Raw genomic sequence first — 13940 nt, 5'->3', positions numbered from 1 at the left:
TGACAGCAGTGTGTCGCCAAACCTTTACAGCCTCAGTGAGTTCGGGATACGGGATAAAAAAGCCCTCTTTCTCCATCATCCAAAATTGTAGCGAACAAATGCAAATGCAAATAAATACAAATAAATTAGTCATCTAAGAATGATAATTAGTTAGTACAGACCTCAAGCTGCTTTTAAACACAGTAATAAATATATATTTTTATATAAAAGATGTGATTGCCAGGATTTTCACTATATGTTTTTTTAGAATATGCACTTTAGAATGAACTTTTAAAGCATAATGTATTTCAAAATAGGAAAAAAATCTGGGTGAGGTGAGCTGGGCTCTAAATACTTTGCAATCAATGTCAGATGGCTTCATGCAAATGTGGTATCGACCTCAAAATTTACATGTCTCCAACAGTACCATGCATTTTAAAGTTTTTTTTTTTTTGTATTCAGTGTACATACATATCAAGCATATCAATTAAAATTCCTTTAGATGCAGATTTGCCTTGGTTTCATTGGTTTTATGGAATCGACAGAGTGAAAGGTTAGTATTTTAATAAAAGGATCAGTCGCCCAAAAATTTGAAATCTATTATTTACTTATCCTAATGTCTTTCAAAAATTGTATGACTTCAGTTTTAACACAAAAAGAGATATTTATAGCAGAATGTCCAAGCTGCTCTTATGCAACCACTTTTATGTTATTTGTTTTGTAGTTTGACACCCCCACTTTCATTGTATGGAAAAAAGCAGCTCTGATATTTAGCTTAACTCCTCATTTTATGTTCCACTGAATAAAGAATGCATACTTTGAATAAATGATGGCAGAAATTAATTTCTGGGTAACAATTCCTTTAAAATGACTTACATTAAAGCCAAATATGCTATTTCAAATCTCTTAACAGCATTTTAAACTCTCAGTATAATTCCTCTGATACTCTCTGGATCTTTTCAGTCCTTATTTCTGTCAGCCTACACTGCTTTTGTACCTAGAATGCATTTAAAAATAAAATCTTTTAGCACACAGTGCCCAGTGCACTTTCATTTACATGTTACATAAGAAGCACCTCTTGATCTTTTGCCTTCAGCAACCAATGATTACATCCCTCCTACCTTTTCTATCTCACTCACACACCACACCACACACAAATATATCACACTGCACACCGAGAGCTACAACAAAAACAACAAGAAAAGATTTATTGTATATTTATTTGAATGTGTGATTTAATGATAATGTGAGAACAAAATGTGATTCTTTCATCCTAAGCATTTTATCCAACCTGAACAATTTCTAAGCACTGGCAAGTCGCTAACCTGCATATAATCTTTCAGTCTTCAGCACACTGACCAAAAAGAATACAGCAAATGTTCTAATGTATGATTCACTCACTCTGCGCTGCTCCTCCTACACATGTGCCCTGGCTTCGGCTCAAATGCACACAGCAAACAATCCATCCCACTCACATACGCACACCAGCTCACACACACTTTTAGAGATACCACCACAGACTCATACACATTCAGCTGTATTCCTTCTCTACTGCTATATAATGTTTTAGAATCTGAGTTGTGCACCATTTAGAATTCTATAGAGAATGCTTCATATTCAACCATTTGAATTGAATTTGGATTATAGCAAACAGAAACAGAGCTGTAAGTGTAATTTTTAAGGAAATAGTATTACATTGGATTTTTTGACAATACATATGGGATATTTTCAGAAACATTAGATTTGAATTTTTTGCCTTTTTATTTGAATAGGACAGTATTATTAAGACAGGAAACGAAGTGGGAGAAAGAAAGGGGGACGGGAAAGGTCTGCGAACGGGGACTCGAACTCGGGACGCCTGAAGCACAACAGCGTTACATGTCAGCACGATGCCCACAAGGTTATTGGCGCAGACAGAGTCAAAGAATTATTAATAAATGTCATAACTATTCCAATGCTTCCTAGAGAAATTTGTATGTAGATTTAAAAAAAAAAAAAAATATATATATATATATATATTAGCAAGGATGCCTTAAATTGATTTCATTGATGACTTTTACATTGTTGCAAATAGGCCTAATTTTTATTTCAAATACATGATTTCTTTTGAACATTATATTCATAAATATAATCATGAAAAATATGTATCATGCTTTCCACAAAAATATTAAGCAGCACAATTGTTTTCAACATTGATATTAAAAAGAAATATTTTTTGAGCACCAAATCAGTGTGGAGTAATTGCTACTCAAAATTCAGCTTTGCTATCACAGGAATAAATTACATTTGATAAAAAAAAATATATATCAGAAGATAGTTTAACTAGTAATAATGTTTCACAGTATCACTGTTTTTACTGTAATTTTGATCAAATAAATGCTACTTTGGAGAGCATAATATTTCAAAAATATTTTAAAAACCATACCAACCCTACTTTTTTAACGGTAGTTTCTACAAAACTAAATAAATTATACAACATACGTTATATAAACAATATATAATTTGGTCCATTGACCATGGTGGAAGAACACGTCATTTCTGAGAATGCTTCAGTTTACCCCCAAATCTTCAAAATGAAACCGAACATGAAGCAGCTTACAAGTTTACAAGCAGCTTAGACCAACTTTCTGTTCTTGCCCATTTTGTTGTTGTGTAACTGTGACAACATGTTGATTTTCCCTTCCTGTCATTCCAGTTCACTGTCCTTTGGGCCAGTTTATTTCAAATAAATAAATTGGCCCCACCCCATTATTGACAAACTATTTTCCTGTTGACACTGTAAAGCTGCTTTGCCACAATCAGTATTGTATAAAGCGCTATATAAATAAAGGTGACATGACTGACTTGACTTAAAATATTATGGCTATATAGCACATTAGCATACTTTTTCGGCCATATACATAGATATATAGAGTAGTATTCCATACTCATGAAATGAAAGGGAGAGTTCTTAAATTCTGATATTGCCAGAGCTTGCTAAGAATTCTTGAAACCATTTTGAAACCATTTTGCAAAACATAATAGAGACATCATAGTGCTGGGAATGCATGTCATGCGTTGCTGCAGGATATTTGGTCAAAACAAAAAGATTCAGGTTGGACCCAGGAACAACAGTGAGGTTCTTTTATGCATATTATGCATAACAGATGGAACAAAATGACCATAATGTAGGTTACTGAGGAACAACGATGGGCGGCAGCAAAATCCCATGCACTCCAGCAGCATAGACACCAGGATATAGTGTGTTCGCTGACACTCGACCCACTTATGTATTATTTTGGCACACAATGCATTCAGTTTGGCCTCATTTACACTGAACTAATTAATTTAACTAAAAATAGCCCATTTGGCCCCTACAACACCACCAGAATTTCAGGCTCCTTCACTCTGATCCCAAATAATTCACATGAGAAATCATATATATATAGGCCATGAGACAGATGGAGAGATGGAAAGGAGGCTAAAGGGGGGGGGGAGCCTGAGAAGGCTATCCAAAAGCATGCTAAGCAAACAGCCAAGAATGACAAGAAATTAAGTGACAAAATGAACACTTTGATCCTCCACATTTCATTTATTGACAACCCAGGCAAAACACATTTCCTTTGCAATGTGTTAACAGGTGAAACAACTCTCCCTGCTGAATTTAAACTTTATAAACTGAGCTAAGCACACACATTTTACTGCATATTAAGCATTATTTGTGCTATTAACTGTGCTCCTTTATTGATGAGGTCAAAATTTCTACATCAGCCTATATTCACTATTCATCACTCAGTACTTCATCACAGTCAGTTCTTACCTCAGTAACATATAACATTAATTATTGTTATACAGAGCACACAGCATATAGCAAATAGAGTATCTATTACTGACATCACGTAAGTGTGCAATAGATTTTAAGCTCATATGCTTGATCTCTGATAGTCATATTGCATCCACGATCACCTATTTAATAGCCAGACTTATCAGTTAACATAAATACTTACTGGTCAACATAACATTGAAATCAATAACAACTAAATAAATCCATAAAGCTGTCCACCATGACATAAACTTTAAAACAGAGATGCAGCTTGAAAGAGAGACTTAAACTGTGCTTCAACAAAACTGCAATCAAGAACACATCCAAGTTTTATTGTGAGTACTGTAGATGTTGGAGTCACGACTTGGAAATAATATGTACATAATGAAAAAGAAAGGATAACGAAAACTAAAATACTTGTTTATGATGTTAATAATTCTTAAATGGGCTCTAATACAATTGGTTTGCCAGTGCAGTAATAAGAGTTAGGATACAGACTTCACCTCAGTGTGTGTCTCTGCCCCCTGTGTGTACTGTGAGGACACCTCTTCCAGCTCAGCTCTCTCCTGTACAAGAATAGCAGCCAACTCCCCAGGCTGGCAGGAATACTGCTGAGCTTGGTTGCCATGGAGCAGTTTGTCTGCATCTGATTGGTCCTCGCCGAATAGCTCCTGCAGCACCCCCTGCTCTAGCTCCTCCCAGTAGTCCCACGCAGGAATGGAAGAGTTTGGCTCGGGTTCAGAATCAGTCAGGTCTGAGTCCCAGTCGCTATCTCCTCCTACAGCAGAGGCCAGAACAAAGTCTGCCTTAGAACCGCTGTCCTCTGATTCAGAATCTTTTGAGTCATATACCAAATGTCCCTCTGTGACCAGCAGGTGGCAGTCAGGAGCAGCCAGGTAAACAAAACTATCTGTAGAGAGGAAGTCACATTCATCAGGGTAAGGGCAAGATTTGGCGAAGGAAGTAGGAGGCAACGGCTCCTCCAGTGGAGGTTTAGTCACGCTTTCCTGTGTGGTTGGTGGCAGCACTGACACTGCCAGGTAGACAAAACTATCTGTGGCAACGAATGGATCTGCATCGCTCTTGACTAATAGCGTTTCTTTAGCTTCATGTTTGGAGGGGGACAGCGGTAAAGGCACATCAGTCTTCGATGTGTTCACAGTGTTATGAATCTCTAGGGTTTGAGATCCAGTGTCCCCAGGTTTCAAGTGTGCTTGTATTTCTGTAGCTTTGGTTGTAATCTCTTTACAAAATGCTTGCCTTCCTAGCTCTATGCTATTAGCTCTCAGCCCAGAGGGATCTTTTTGATTAAAAGTTGCCAATTTATATGCTTTTGGAATCGAAGAGTATGTCCCAGTCTTTCTGATGTCGACTTTTCCCTCTTCCCCTTGACTAAGAGATGTAATGCTTCCAAGATCTGACATAGTGATGTCCTCTCTACTGGTTTGGCTGGGATTTGACATGTAGACACCACTTGAATCTGAGCCTAGCGTCAGGTTGGAATCTGGTGACTCGCTATGGCCGTATTTGTTTCCCATTTGGGCGTCAATGATGGCGAGATCTAAACTGGTTGGGACCTTTTCATGAGCAAGTTTAAGGCTCCCTGGCTGAGTCACAATAACATTACTTTGACCTTTGCATGTTTGTAAATTGTACTGAAATTGTGGTTTGTCATCATCTTGGCTTTCCACAACCTCTTGGTTCATTCTCTCAATCTCCAACATATCTTCAGCACCCAGTTCGGAGCTTGTACCTGACGGAGCTTGTGAGTCACCAAACCCCGATGGAGGATGTAAAAGAGGCCAGCGCCTTAGGGAGCCAACACTTTGCAAATCTTCATTCCACGTCTCATCCCAAAGTGAATTAACCATCTCTAACACAGCTTCCCAGTTCTCTTCCTCACATTCAGGAGTGGTATTTTCATCAATGCCTGGCTCAACGCTCTCCTGTATGAACACAATTTTGCTCTCTTCTTCTAAAGCTTCCTCAATCACACTCTCAATTTTGGATGCTTCAGGTTTACGTTCCTCTTGCTCCCGCAAGAGCTTCCATTCCTGTAGTGAGCAATCCTTCAAATCTCTTGTTAACGTAGACTTGCCGAGCTGTCCATCCACATTCCCCTGGTGCTCTGGGAACGGTGAAAGACGAGGAATGGTCTTTTTGTCAGAGACGCTCCGGATTAGCAGAGAGGGTAGTGGGGGAAGAATTGGGAGGTTATGAACTGCACCACCTTGTCTTACTGTCCTCCTCCTTCCAATAAATCGCCGGGGCCAGGTGGACTCCATTGGTGTAGGGGAGACGGCAGGTCTTTTTGACGTTTGGGAGCGCAGAAGGGGCGTAGTGTCTGTTTCAGGTTCTGGGGTGGTTGGTGGAGGTTCTTTCTCAGGCTCAATGTTCTGGGGTTTAAAAGTCAGAAACAGGTTGTCTTTTGTCATGCCCCCATTGTCCCTCATACCTTGGCCAATCTCTAGTTTGTCTTGGTCTTCTTGACCACACATCAGGGCACTTACTGATAACTCTGACAGAGGTGGTCTCGGTGAAGATGGTTGGGTTGGTAAAGACTGCCTGTTGAACTGCTGATGGTAGGGCAATGGAGAGGGAGAGAAGAACACAGAAGGTGTATGCATACCAGTGGAAAAAGGGGAACCAGAGAAGGGTGAAATCTGAGGGGAGGTGAAGCTGTTTGGAAAGAAGGCAACTCCTGGGTTTAAGTAGGTCTTTTCTCCTGGGGAGGGTTCGAATGTTTCTGGGAACTTTGGTGGAGACAAAACCTTCCAGGAGTGGCGGCAGAGGTTTTCCTTCTTGCCACTGTCCTGGTGATGATGCCTCTTGTTCATGGATCCGCTTGGAGCAGAGCTGCAGGATACGCTGGGGGACGCCGACCTCACAAACCCTCTTGGTGACTTGCTCAATTCATCATTTGCTAATTTCAGAGAATCAAAAATGAACCTCTCATCCAGTTTTCTGCCACTGCTGCCTAGCACAGAAGACCTTGTGTCAAACATGTCTCCACCTGCTCCCAGGGAACCATTACTGGAGAAGTCAGTTTCTCGACCCCTTCTTGAACCCAGAGTGCTGTGTGCCGAACTGTGGTCGATATGTTCATTGATGCACATTGTGTCATAAATGGAGCGTTGAGGGATGTACCCATCTTCATTGTAGCCCTCTCTGTCATCCCTTTTTTTCGAACAACAAGGGCTCTGCCGTAAGCAGCCAGGTCGACTTAATGGCTTTCCCATTGTGTCAGTTCTTGACGATGGCCTGCTACACGACCTCCAATACAATACTCCAGAAGTCTATAGCATGACGTTGCCAGAGCATGTGTACCAGATCTTCTTAGAAATTATTGGAGACAGACATTTTTGATTTAATCAAAAACTGAAAATACTTTATTAAACTAACTGATCTTCTGGTGTCGGCAAGTGGTTAGATACTCAAGAAATGGCTTCAGTATCTCCACTGGAAATAAAAATTAAAAAAATAAAACATGCCTCCCTTAAACGTATAGTTTGACGGCAAAATCAAGTGGGAAGAAAGCAACTTTGTGAGTCAGGTAGCATTACATATCCACGTAAACAGATTAGCTTTTCATTCAGACTGACATAAAGAAGCTGTATGTCTGTCTGTCCCCTCCGTTTAGCCAGATATAAGCAGTTCTGTTACAAATTTAGAGCTCCCATTCTCCTGAGGCAGCATCTTTACACTTCAAAAATGCACAGTATTATAGCAAAAACTCACTTCTCTTCCTCATTCAAATGTGACATAACACTTCTCCATGGTCTCTTTGCATTGCCCCTCTTCATCACTGACGTAACTCTAGCAATCAAAGCATCGCAGGATGACAGATGGTCGGTCCAAGTCCCTTGTGCGCCGGTGGTCCAGGTGTGAAAAGTATACAGGAATCCAGGCATCCAGTCTGTATTCCAGCATTATCTTGCAGGACTCTTGTCCTTCGTCACACAGAAAAACACAGTTGGTTTGATAAGTAGCCTCTTATTTCAACACCAACGGCAGCTCTTTCTCTCTTTCTCTACCTCCTCTCTCAGCTCCCTCCCCCTGAGTTTTGAGGCTGCTTCAGGGCTTTAGCACTTATCAGGAGCTGAGGACTTTTTTGCCTCACTCATTTCATTTCCTTTCGGTCACTTTTATCTCAATTTGGTTTGACCTCTAATAAGATGGCTTAGATTTTCATCAGACGCTATCTGCATTTGCCAATATCCTTGTCTTATGTGTGTAAATAAAAACCTCATTTAAATTAAACGGTTAGCACAAATTGCGCCAACAGCATGGCTTTTAAAAAAGCAAAGTTTGACATTGTTTGTGCATTTTTCAAACGATGATTTAGTCATGCACTGCCAGATTGTCTGTCTTTGTTGTACTTCTCTCTCCCACACACTCTCCTCTCATTCCCGAACCCTCTCGAATCACACCTCATCTGCCCGGAGCACGCCCACACACTCTTTTTGAACAGGCAATATAAACGTGATCTGTCCCTGAGATGCGCTATCTTTCTGTCCGTCATGACCAATTGTACATGTACGAACAATTGGTAGGAGATATAGGCAAACAGCGTTTGCCCTTCAACAACTGTAGATATAAATAGTTCAGCTGCCTCACTTATATATTGCTCCCATTATGTTAGCCAGGCAATGCTGGAAGTCAGTGCAGGCTAAATTAAAGGTCCTGATGTGGGACGTTCAGGTTAAGTCAGACAATAATTGCATTACTAAAGGCTGATTCCTATATATACAAGTGCTTTTCATATCTGAATTGCATGATTCTCAACAGCAGCAGCACATTCAGAATCCAGTGTGAAGCACAAGCAACAGCTCTTGTCTCTGTTACCATGGTAGCGAATGACAATTGGCTTTACATCGTAGGCTGGCGCTTCATCTATCTGTGCAAATATCAGCATAATCATGTGGCTAAACATTGCTTATTTGATTCCCCATTGTTGCCCTGTCAAGGTCCTGTCACTTGAACTAACAAAGCAGGACTGCCCTCTATTGACTGAAACACACCACTTTGACTCCATGAATGCATCACACTTATGAATGTTGCATTAACATCTTTTGTAGAAGCAAGACATCTAATTACAGAAACCAGGCAAGGTCTCGACTGTCAGAAACAGAGTACTTTTTTAAATATCTGTTTCTTAAAGACCCAGTGAAATTAAAATGGGAGCTTTGAGGCCATCTGTACCTGCATATCTGTGGTCTAGAAAAAATTAACATTCAAAATTGTAGTTTTCTTGCATGCATCTTATGCACATGGGAATATACACATTTTCAAAATGGGATTTCTATCTTTACTGTCTGTCCTCTCATAGCGGAGTGTTTTTATTTTTGTAGCATCCCCGATAGTTGTTCAAATCACCAATACTCACTTAAACCGAATAATTTCTGGTTGCTTTGTGGCTGCAAATTGTTTTCAGTGTGAATGATCTTTACATGTCAAAAGTAGCCATTGCGTAGAAAGCAGGTTAAAATCAAGGGCAACCCATAAAAATTGTACCAGAAGTAAACCAGTCATACATCTGAGAATTCATATATATTTTCAATGGTTACCAACAATGACATGATGAATGTTTAAACTTAAAAAGCTTTCACTAAATAATACTAAATACTGAGAAACAATATCTACTGTGACTAAAAACCAAACAATTCCCTCCAAATTTCATTTTCTGTAACATTCATGATAGAATAAATGACTTAAAGGAATGTCTGTTGAGCTTGTGCACAATTTCAGTTTCATTCAGTTCTGTTTTTTTAGTCCATTCCCGCCTGAATAAAAGCAATATGTAGATGTCATTAAATGTCTCATGATGTTTTTTTTAAGCTCTTTTTTAAAGCAATATCTCAAAGTTTGTAGGATTTCATTAAGAGCTTTCCTCATCTGATGAGTCCAGGTACTTTTGCTGATGTTTAGAGTCCAGGTGAATGTCCCGTATAGCTAGGATACGTGTGAGCATGCTCTCCATCATGGTACTATCCAGTGGCTGGGCGGAGTACCACACAGGGCTGCTGGGGTGGCAGGAGGCCTCGGGCTGCAGGTAGAAAAGATCTGGACGCTGCTTCACAGAGTTTGAGCTGTGGATATACAAGAGAATGAACATTATAAAGTCTTGTTACTAAAAACACCAGAAAAAGTGCACTTCTCCTTCAAGCAAGAGCAATTTGAATGAAGCTCATTTTGTGTGCAAAACTCAAGCTGCATCATTCAAGCATCTGCATAATTCAAATCCAGTCTCCCAAAAACGTGAGAGAAGTGAGTAATAAACTACAGTAAATGAATAGTTCACTCCAAAATTTCAAATAAGTGTTATTTTCATTCTTCTGTGAAACACAATGAAATGGAAGGTAGAAAATCCAAGCAAACAAACAAACAAATACACTGAACAAAATTATAAACGCAACACTTTTGGAGAAGTGCTCACTAACACAGATTTAGACAGATTTGTGAACAATATTTGAGAGAAATAGGCCTTTTGTGTACATAGAAAAAGTCTTAGATCTTTGAGTTCAGCTCATGAAAAATGGGGGCAAAAACAAAAGTGTTGCGTTTATAATTTTGTTCAGTGTAAATAAATAAATGGAAGGGGATTAAAAATGAGAAGCACTAAAACATAGGGGAAAAATGCGTTATTAAATAAAGTAATAAAAGTAACCCATATTTTTTGCCGTTATAGTTTTTAAGAAGTCATACAACAACATTATGTGATTAAAACTTATGCTAATTTAGCACTACATTTCTCACATTTTTTTGTAACCAGACATAAAGAAGTCCAACCTAAACCACATTCGGCATATGCAATTTGAAAGCTTTAGCAACAGTGTTATTTTAATATTATTAATATACTATTGTAGTATTAATTAATATTTTGAATGAGCTTTTATTTAAACTTTTTTAGTTATTTTAGTAATTTTGTTATAAGCTGTCATTTTTTTATTTTATTAGCTTTATTTTTATTTCAGTTTTAGTAATTTTAGTAGTTTTTCATCTAACATCTATGATTTATTTTTAATTAACGAAAACCATTTTTAGTAGCTTTAGTTTTAGTTCACAACAAAAAAATGTTTCACAGATGAAGGACAATTGTGGCAGTAAAAGTACCATCCACTTTCACTGAATGTGTTCTGCCTAACATTTCATTTTCATTGAAAACATATAAATACAAGGTTGGAATGACATAACGGTAAGTGATTCATGACAACTTGCATTTCTGAGTGAACTAACCCTTTAAAATAACACTCACCATTTCGAGAGATAAAACTCGTAGAGTCTGACAGGACAGCGTAAAGGGTTCTCCACATTCTCAGGCATCTCCAAAAACTCCTCTTCCACCGTCTCTTCCTCTCTCCTCCTTTTACCAGCTGGTGCTTGATGTTCAAATAACACAAATCAAGAAATATTATGAGCACAGATGCACGCTCTCGTGACTAGAAGCTCTGGAAAGATTTAAACACCATGTGGTCATTGCATCTTCAACATAGCCCTCACCTTTTTTGTCCTTTTCCTCTTCCTTGCTAGGTAGTCTGAAGCAAAGATAAGCGGTCATGCCATTTTTGGTGGTCTTTGAGCAGTGGGAGACATTGGAGAACGCAAGGCGTCGATGCTCTTCAATCGTTTTGAGGTTGAGCAACTTGGCTCCAAAAAACAGCAGCGTGTTGAGCAGAACAATAGGAGACAGAGCGCCCAGCTGCTTGCATTCCCAAAGGTACTCCTCCTCAACCCGTGAGTGTATATATCCTGAAGAAACAGAAAAACAGACGTCATGATCGCCTTAAATGCCTATTCACAACCAGAGTACGTTTTTAAATCTTGTATCAGGGACAAAAAAAAAAATTTGGTGTTGGGTAGATTTTTAAACTGTTTTTCAAGACTGCATTTATTTGATCAAAATTCAGTAAATACAGTAATATTGTGAAATATCATTACAATTTAAAACAACTGTTTTCTATGTTAATATATTTGATTATTCCTGTGATGTCAAAGCAGCATTTTCAGCAGCTATTACTCCAGTCTTGTCACATGATATTTCAGAAATCATTCTAATGTGCTGATTTGGTGCTCAAGTACCATTTCTTATCATCAATGTTGAAAACTGTTAGTATTTTTGTGGAAACAGTAATACATTTTTTTTCAGGATTCTTTGATAAATATAAAGAACAGCATTATTTGAAACAGATAAATGTTTTTAGATGATAAATGTCTTTACTGTCACTTTTCATCAATTTAAAAAAGTAGGTAGTTTTTTATGAACAAATTTTAACTAGTCATAGTTTTTATATTTTTTACTAGTCAATTTCAGTTCAGTTTCAGGGTTATTATAGATATACTTAAAGAAAAAAAAAACTTGCATTTGATTTCAGCCTGTTGCCAAAAAAACATTTTTCATTTAGTTTAATTTTATGTAGTAAAACAACTAAAACTAAAATAAAAACAATAAAATTACAAAAATGTTTACTAAAACTAAAACAAAACAAAAAAAAACCTAAATCAATATATTGATACAAACTGTAATAACATCTCAATGACACAAAAATAACACGGGTTCAGTAGTATTTAAAAAGTATTTTTTTTGAAAGTAAAAAATATTCCACGTAGTTTCTCCATTGAAATTATGTCAAACCGTGCACAACAATACAATTACAAAAATGCAATTTAAAACATTTTTATTAGCAATGCATGACATTTCAAGGTATTATGCTAATCAGCTTACCATGTAAACAGTTAAGACTCTCATATGCTAGTGTGCATACAAATAAGTAAAGGTTGTGCGTATTAATGCTGAAAATATCTCTGAACAATAACACATAAACTTTCGGATGATGTGCCCAGAACTGCCATTTAATTTATTGAGCTGTTAACATGGGCTCATAAGTTAGTCTAAATTTGGGGGGGTTTGGTTTTTTTGAATAGGCAATATATCTGATAATCAATTGTGACCCTGCCTGTGAAGTCATTTTTTTGTGATTTACTGTTTTGTACATAAAATCATACTTTATAAAGATGTAGAACATTCAGTGAAAATATAACCTTTATATCTTTAATATTGACTCAGTAAGGCCATGTCAAAGATTGTAATCATAGTGAAATTAATGGTTGAAATCAAACTTTGATGCTTGTTATCTCATAATTAGATTTTGAGACTTTAGCCTGGATTTCACAGACAGGGTCACAATTATGTTTTTTTTTTAAGCATGTAACAAAAATGAGGAAATCTTGAAAAGGACATTTACCTCCAGGAGGCAATGAATTTCCCCAGCCCTTCAGCAGTGTGGTGATGTCAGTGATGAACTGACTGTAGAGTGAATCCGTGAAGATATTTTCAAGACGCTCATTTTCAAGCAGGCACTAAAAATTGAGTGAAGACGGAAGACGTCATTGAAAATGCTTATTAGAACATAATGCAATATCAAAAAAGGAAAAAAAAATTTTTTCAAAATAAAATAATTTCATGTAATTAGGGCTGTCAAAATGACTGAAAAAATAAAATTCGAATTTTCTACTTAAATATAATCAAAATTCGAATTATATTCGAATTTAAAAGGCATAATTTCAGTTAGGGGGAAAAAAGCTTTTGGCTTCTCTCCTGAGGCCACAAGAGGGCGCATCGAGCAAAATATTATGCACGTTTCTTCAAAGCGTAATAAAATAACACGACTATCTTTGAATAAAAGTGCATAATGTTTAAATTAATGTTTATAAACCATATATAATTAATAAAGTTGCTTAAACAATTAGAAAAAAAACAGCACCATGCATGTATGTATAGTTTAATACAAAGGACCGAAAACCAATCACAAAGAGTAGGCTACTTTCTTCATTTAAAAACATGAGATACAGTGGGATGGGGAAAACCGCCATAACGTCTTTAGACATGTTTTTTTAAAAGTTGACCTTGCATTAATTTTACATGGCTTTCTAAACATGCCGCTCTCTGCGAGACGCGAGTGCAACGCTGATAGATGTCCCTCTAGAAAATGTGATAAATATGCGTTCTGTGTGAACGGCTTGGTTTCAGTTTTGACGTAAACAACATCTTCTCCACACTGATGCTCTCGTTTTCCGCAATATATGAATGAACAACGTAGCAGCGCTGCATCTAGTGGGTTCAACTGGATAGGCTAACAAAAGCATTCAAATGCAATCAATG

General features: G+C 37.5%; 1 protein-coding gene across 1 annotated transcript in view; it reads right to left on the bottom strand.

Annotated features, from left to right (window-relative positions):
• Nucleotides 1-9617: 9617 nt before the first annotated feature.
• Nucleotides 9618-13940, bottom strand: part of LOC107751770 (zinc finger MYM-type protein 4-like) — a 33033-nt gene continuing 28710 nt past the window's right edge. The window contains exons 26-29 of the mRNA XM_016567535.1: nucleotides 13024-13138; nucleotides 11282-11530; nucleotides 11037-11160; nucleotides 9618-9870 (exon numbers count right to left, since the gene is read on the bottom strand). Of these exons, the coding sequence (XP_016423021.1) occupies nucleotides 9660-9870; nucleotides 11037-11160; nucleotides 11282-11530; nucleotides 13024-13138 (699 nt within the window). The 3' untranslated portion in view covers nucleotides 9618-9659. The remainder of the gene's footprint in view (nucleotides 9871-11036; nucleotides 11161-11281; nucleotides 11531-13023; nucleotides 13139-13940) is intronic.

This window comes from Sinocyclocheilus rhinocerous, unplaced genomic scaffold (genome assembly GCF_001515625.1).
Source record: "Sinocyclocheilus rhinocerous isolate Xijiao unplaced genomic scaffold, SAMN03320098_v1.1 scaffold993, whole genome shotgun sequence".
Classification (NCBI taxonomy): domain Eukaryota; kingdom Metazoa; phylum Chordata; class Actinopteri; order Cypriniformes; family Cyprinidae; genus Sinocyclocheilus; species Sinocyclocheilus rhinocerous.
This window is presented reverse-complemented; position numbering and strand designations above follow the sequence as displayed.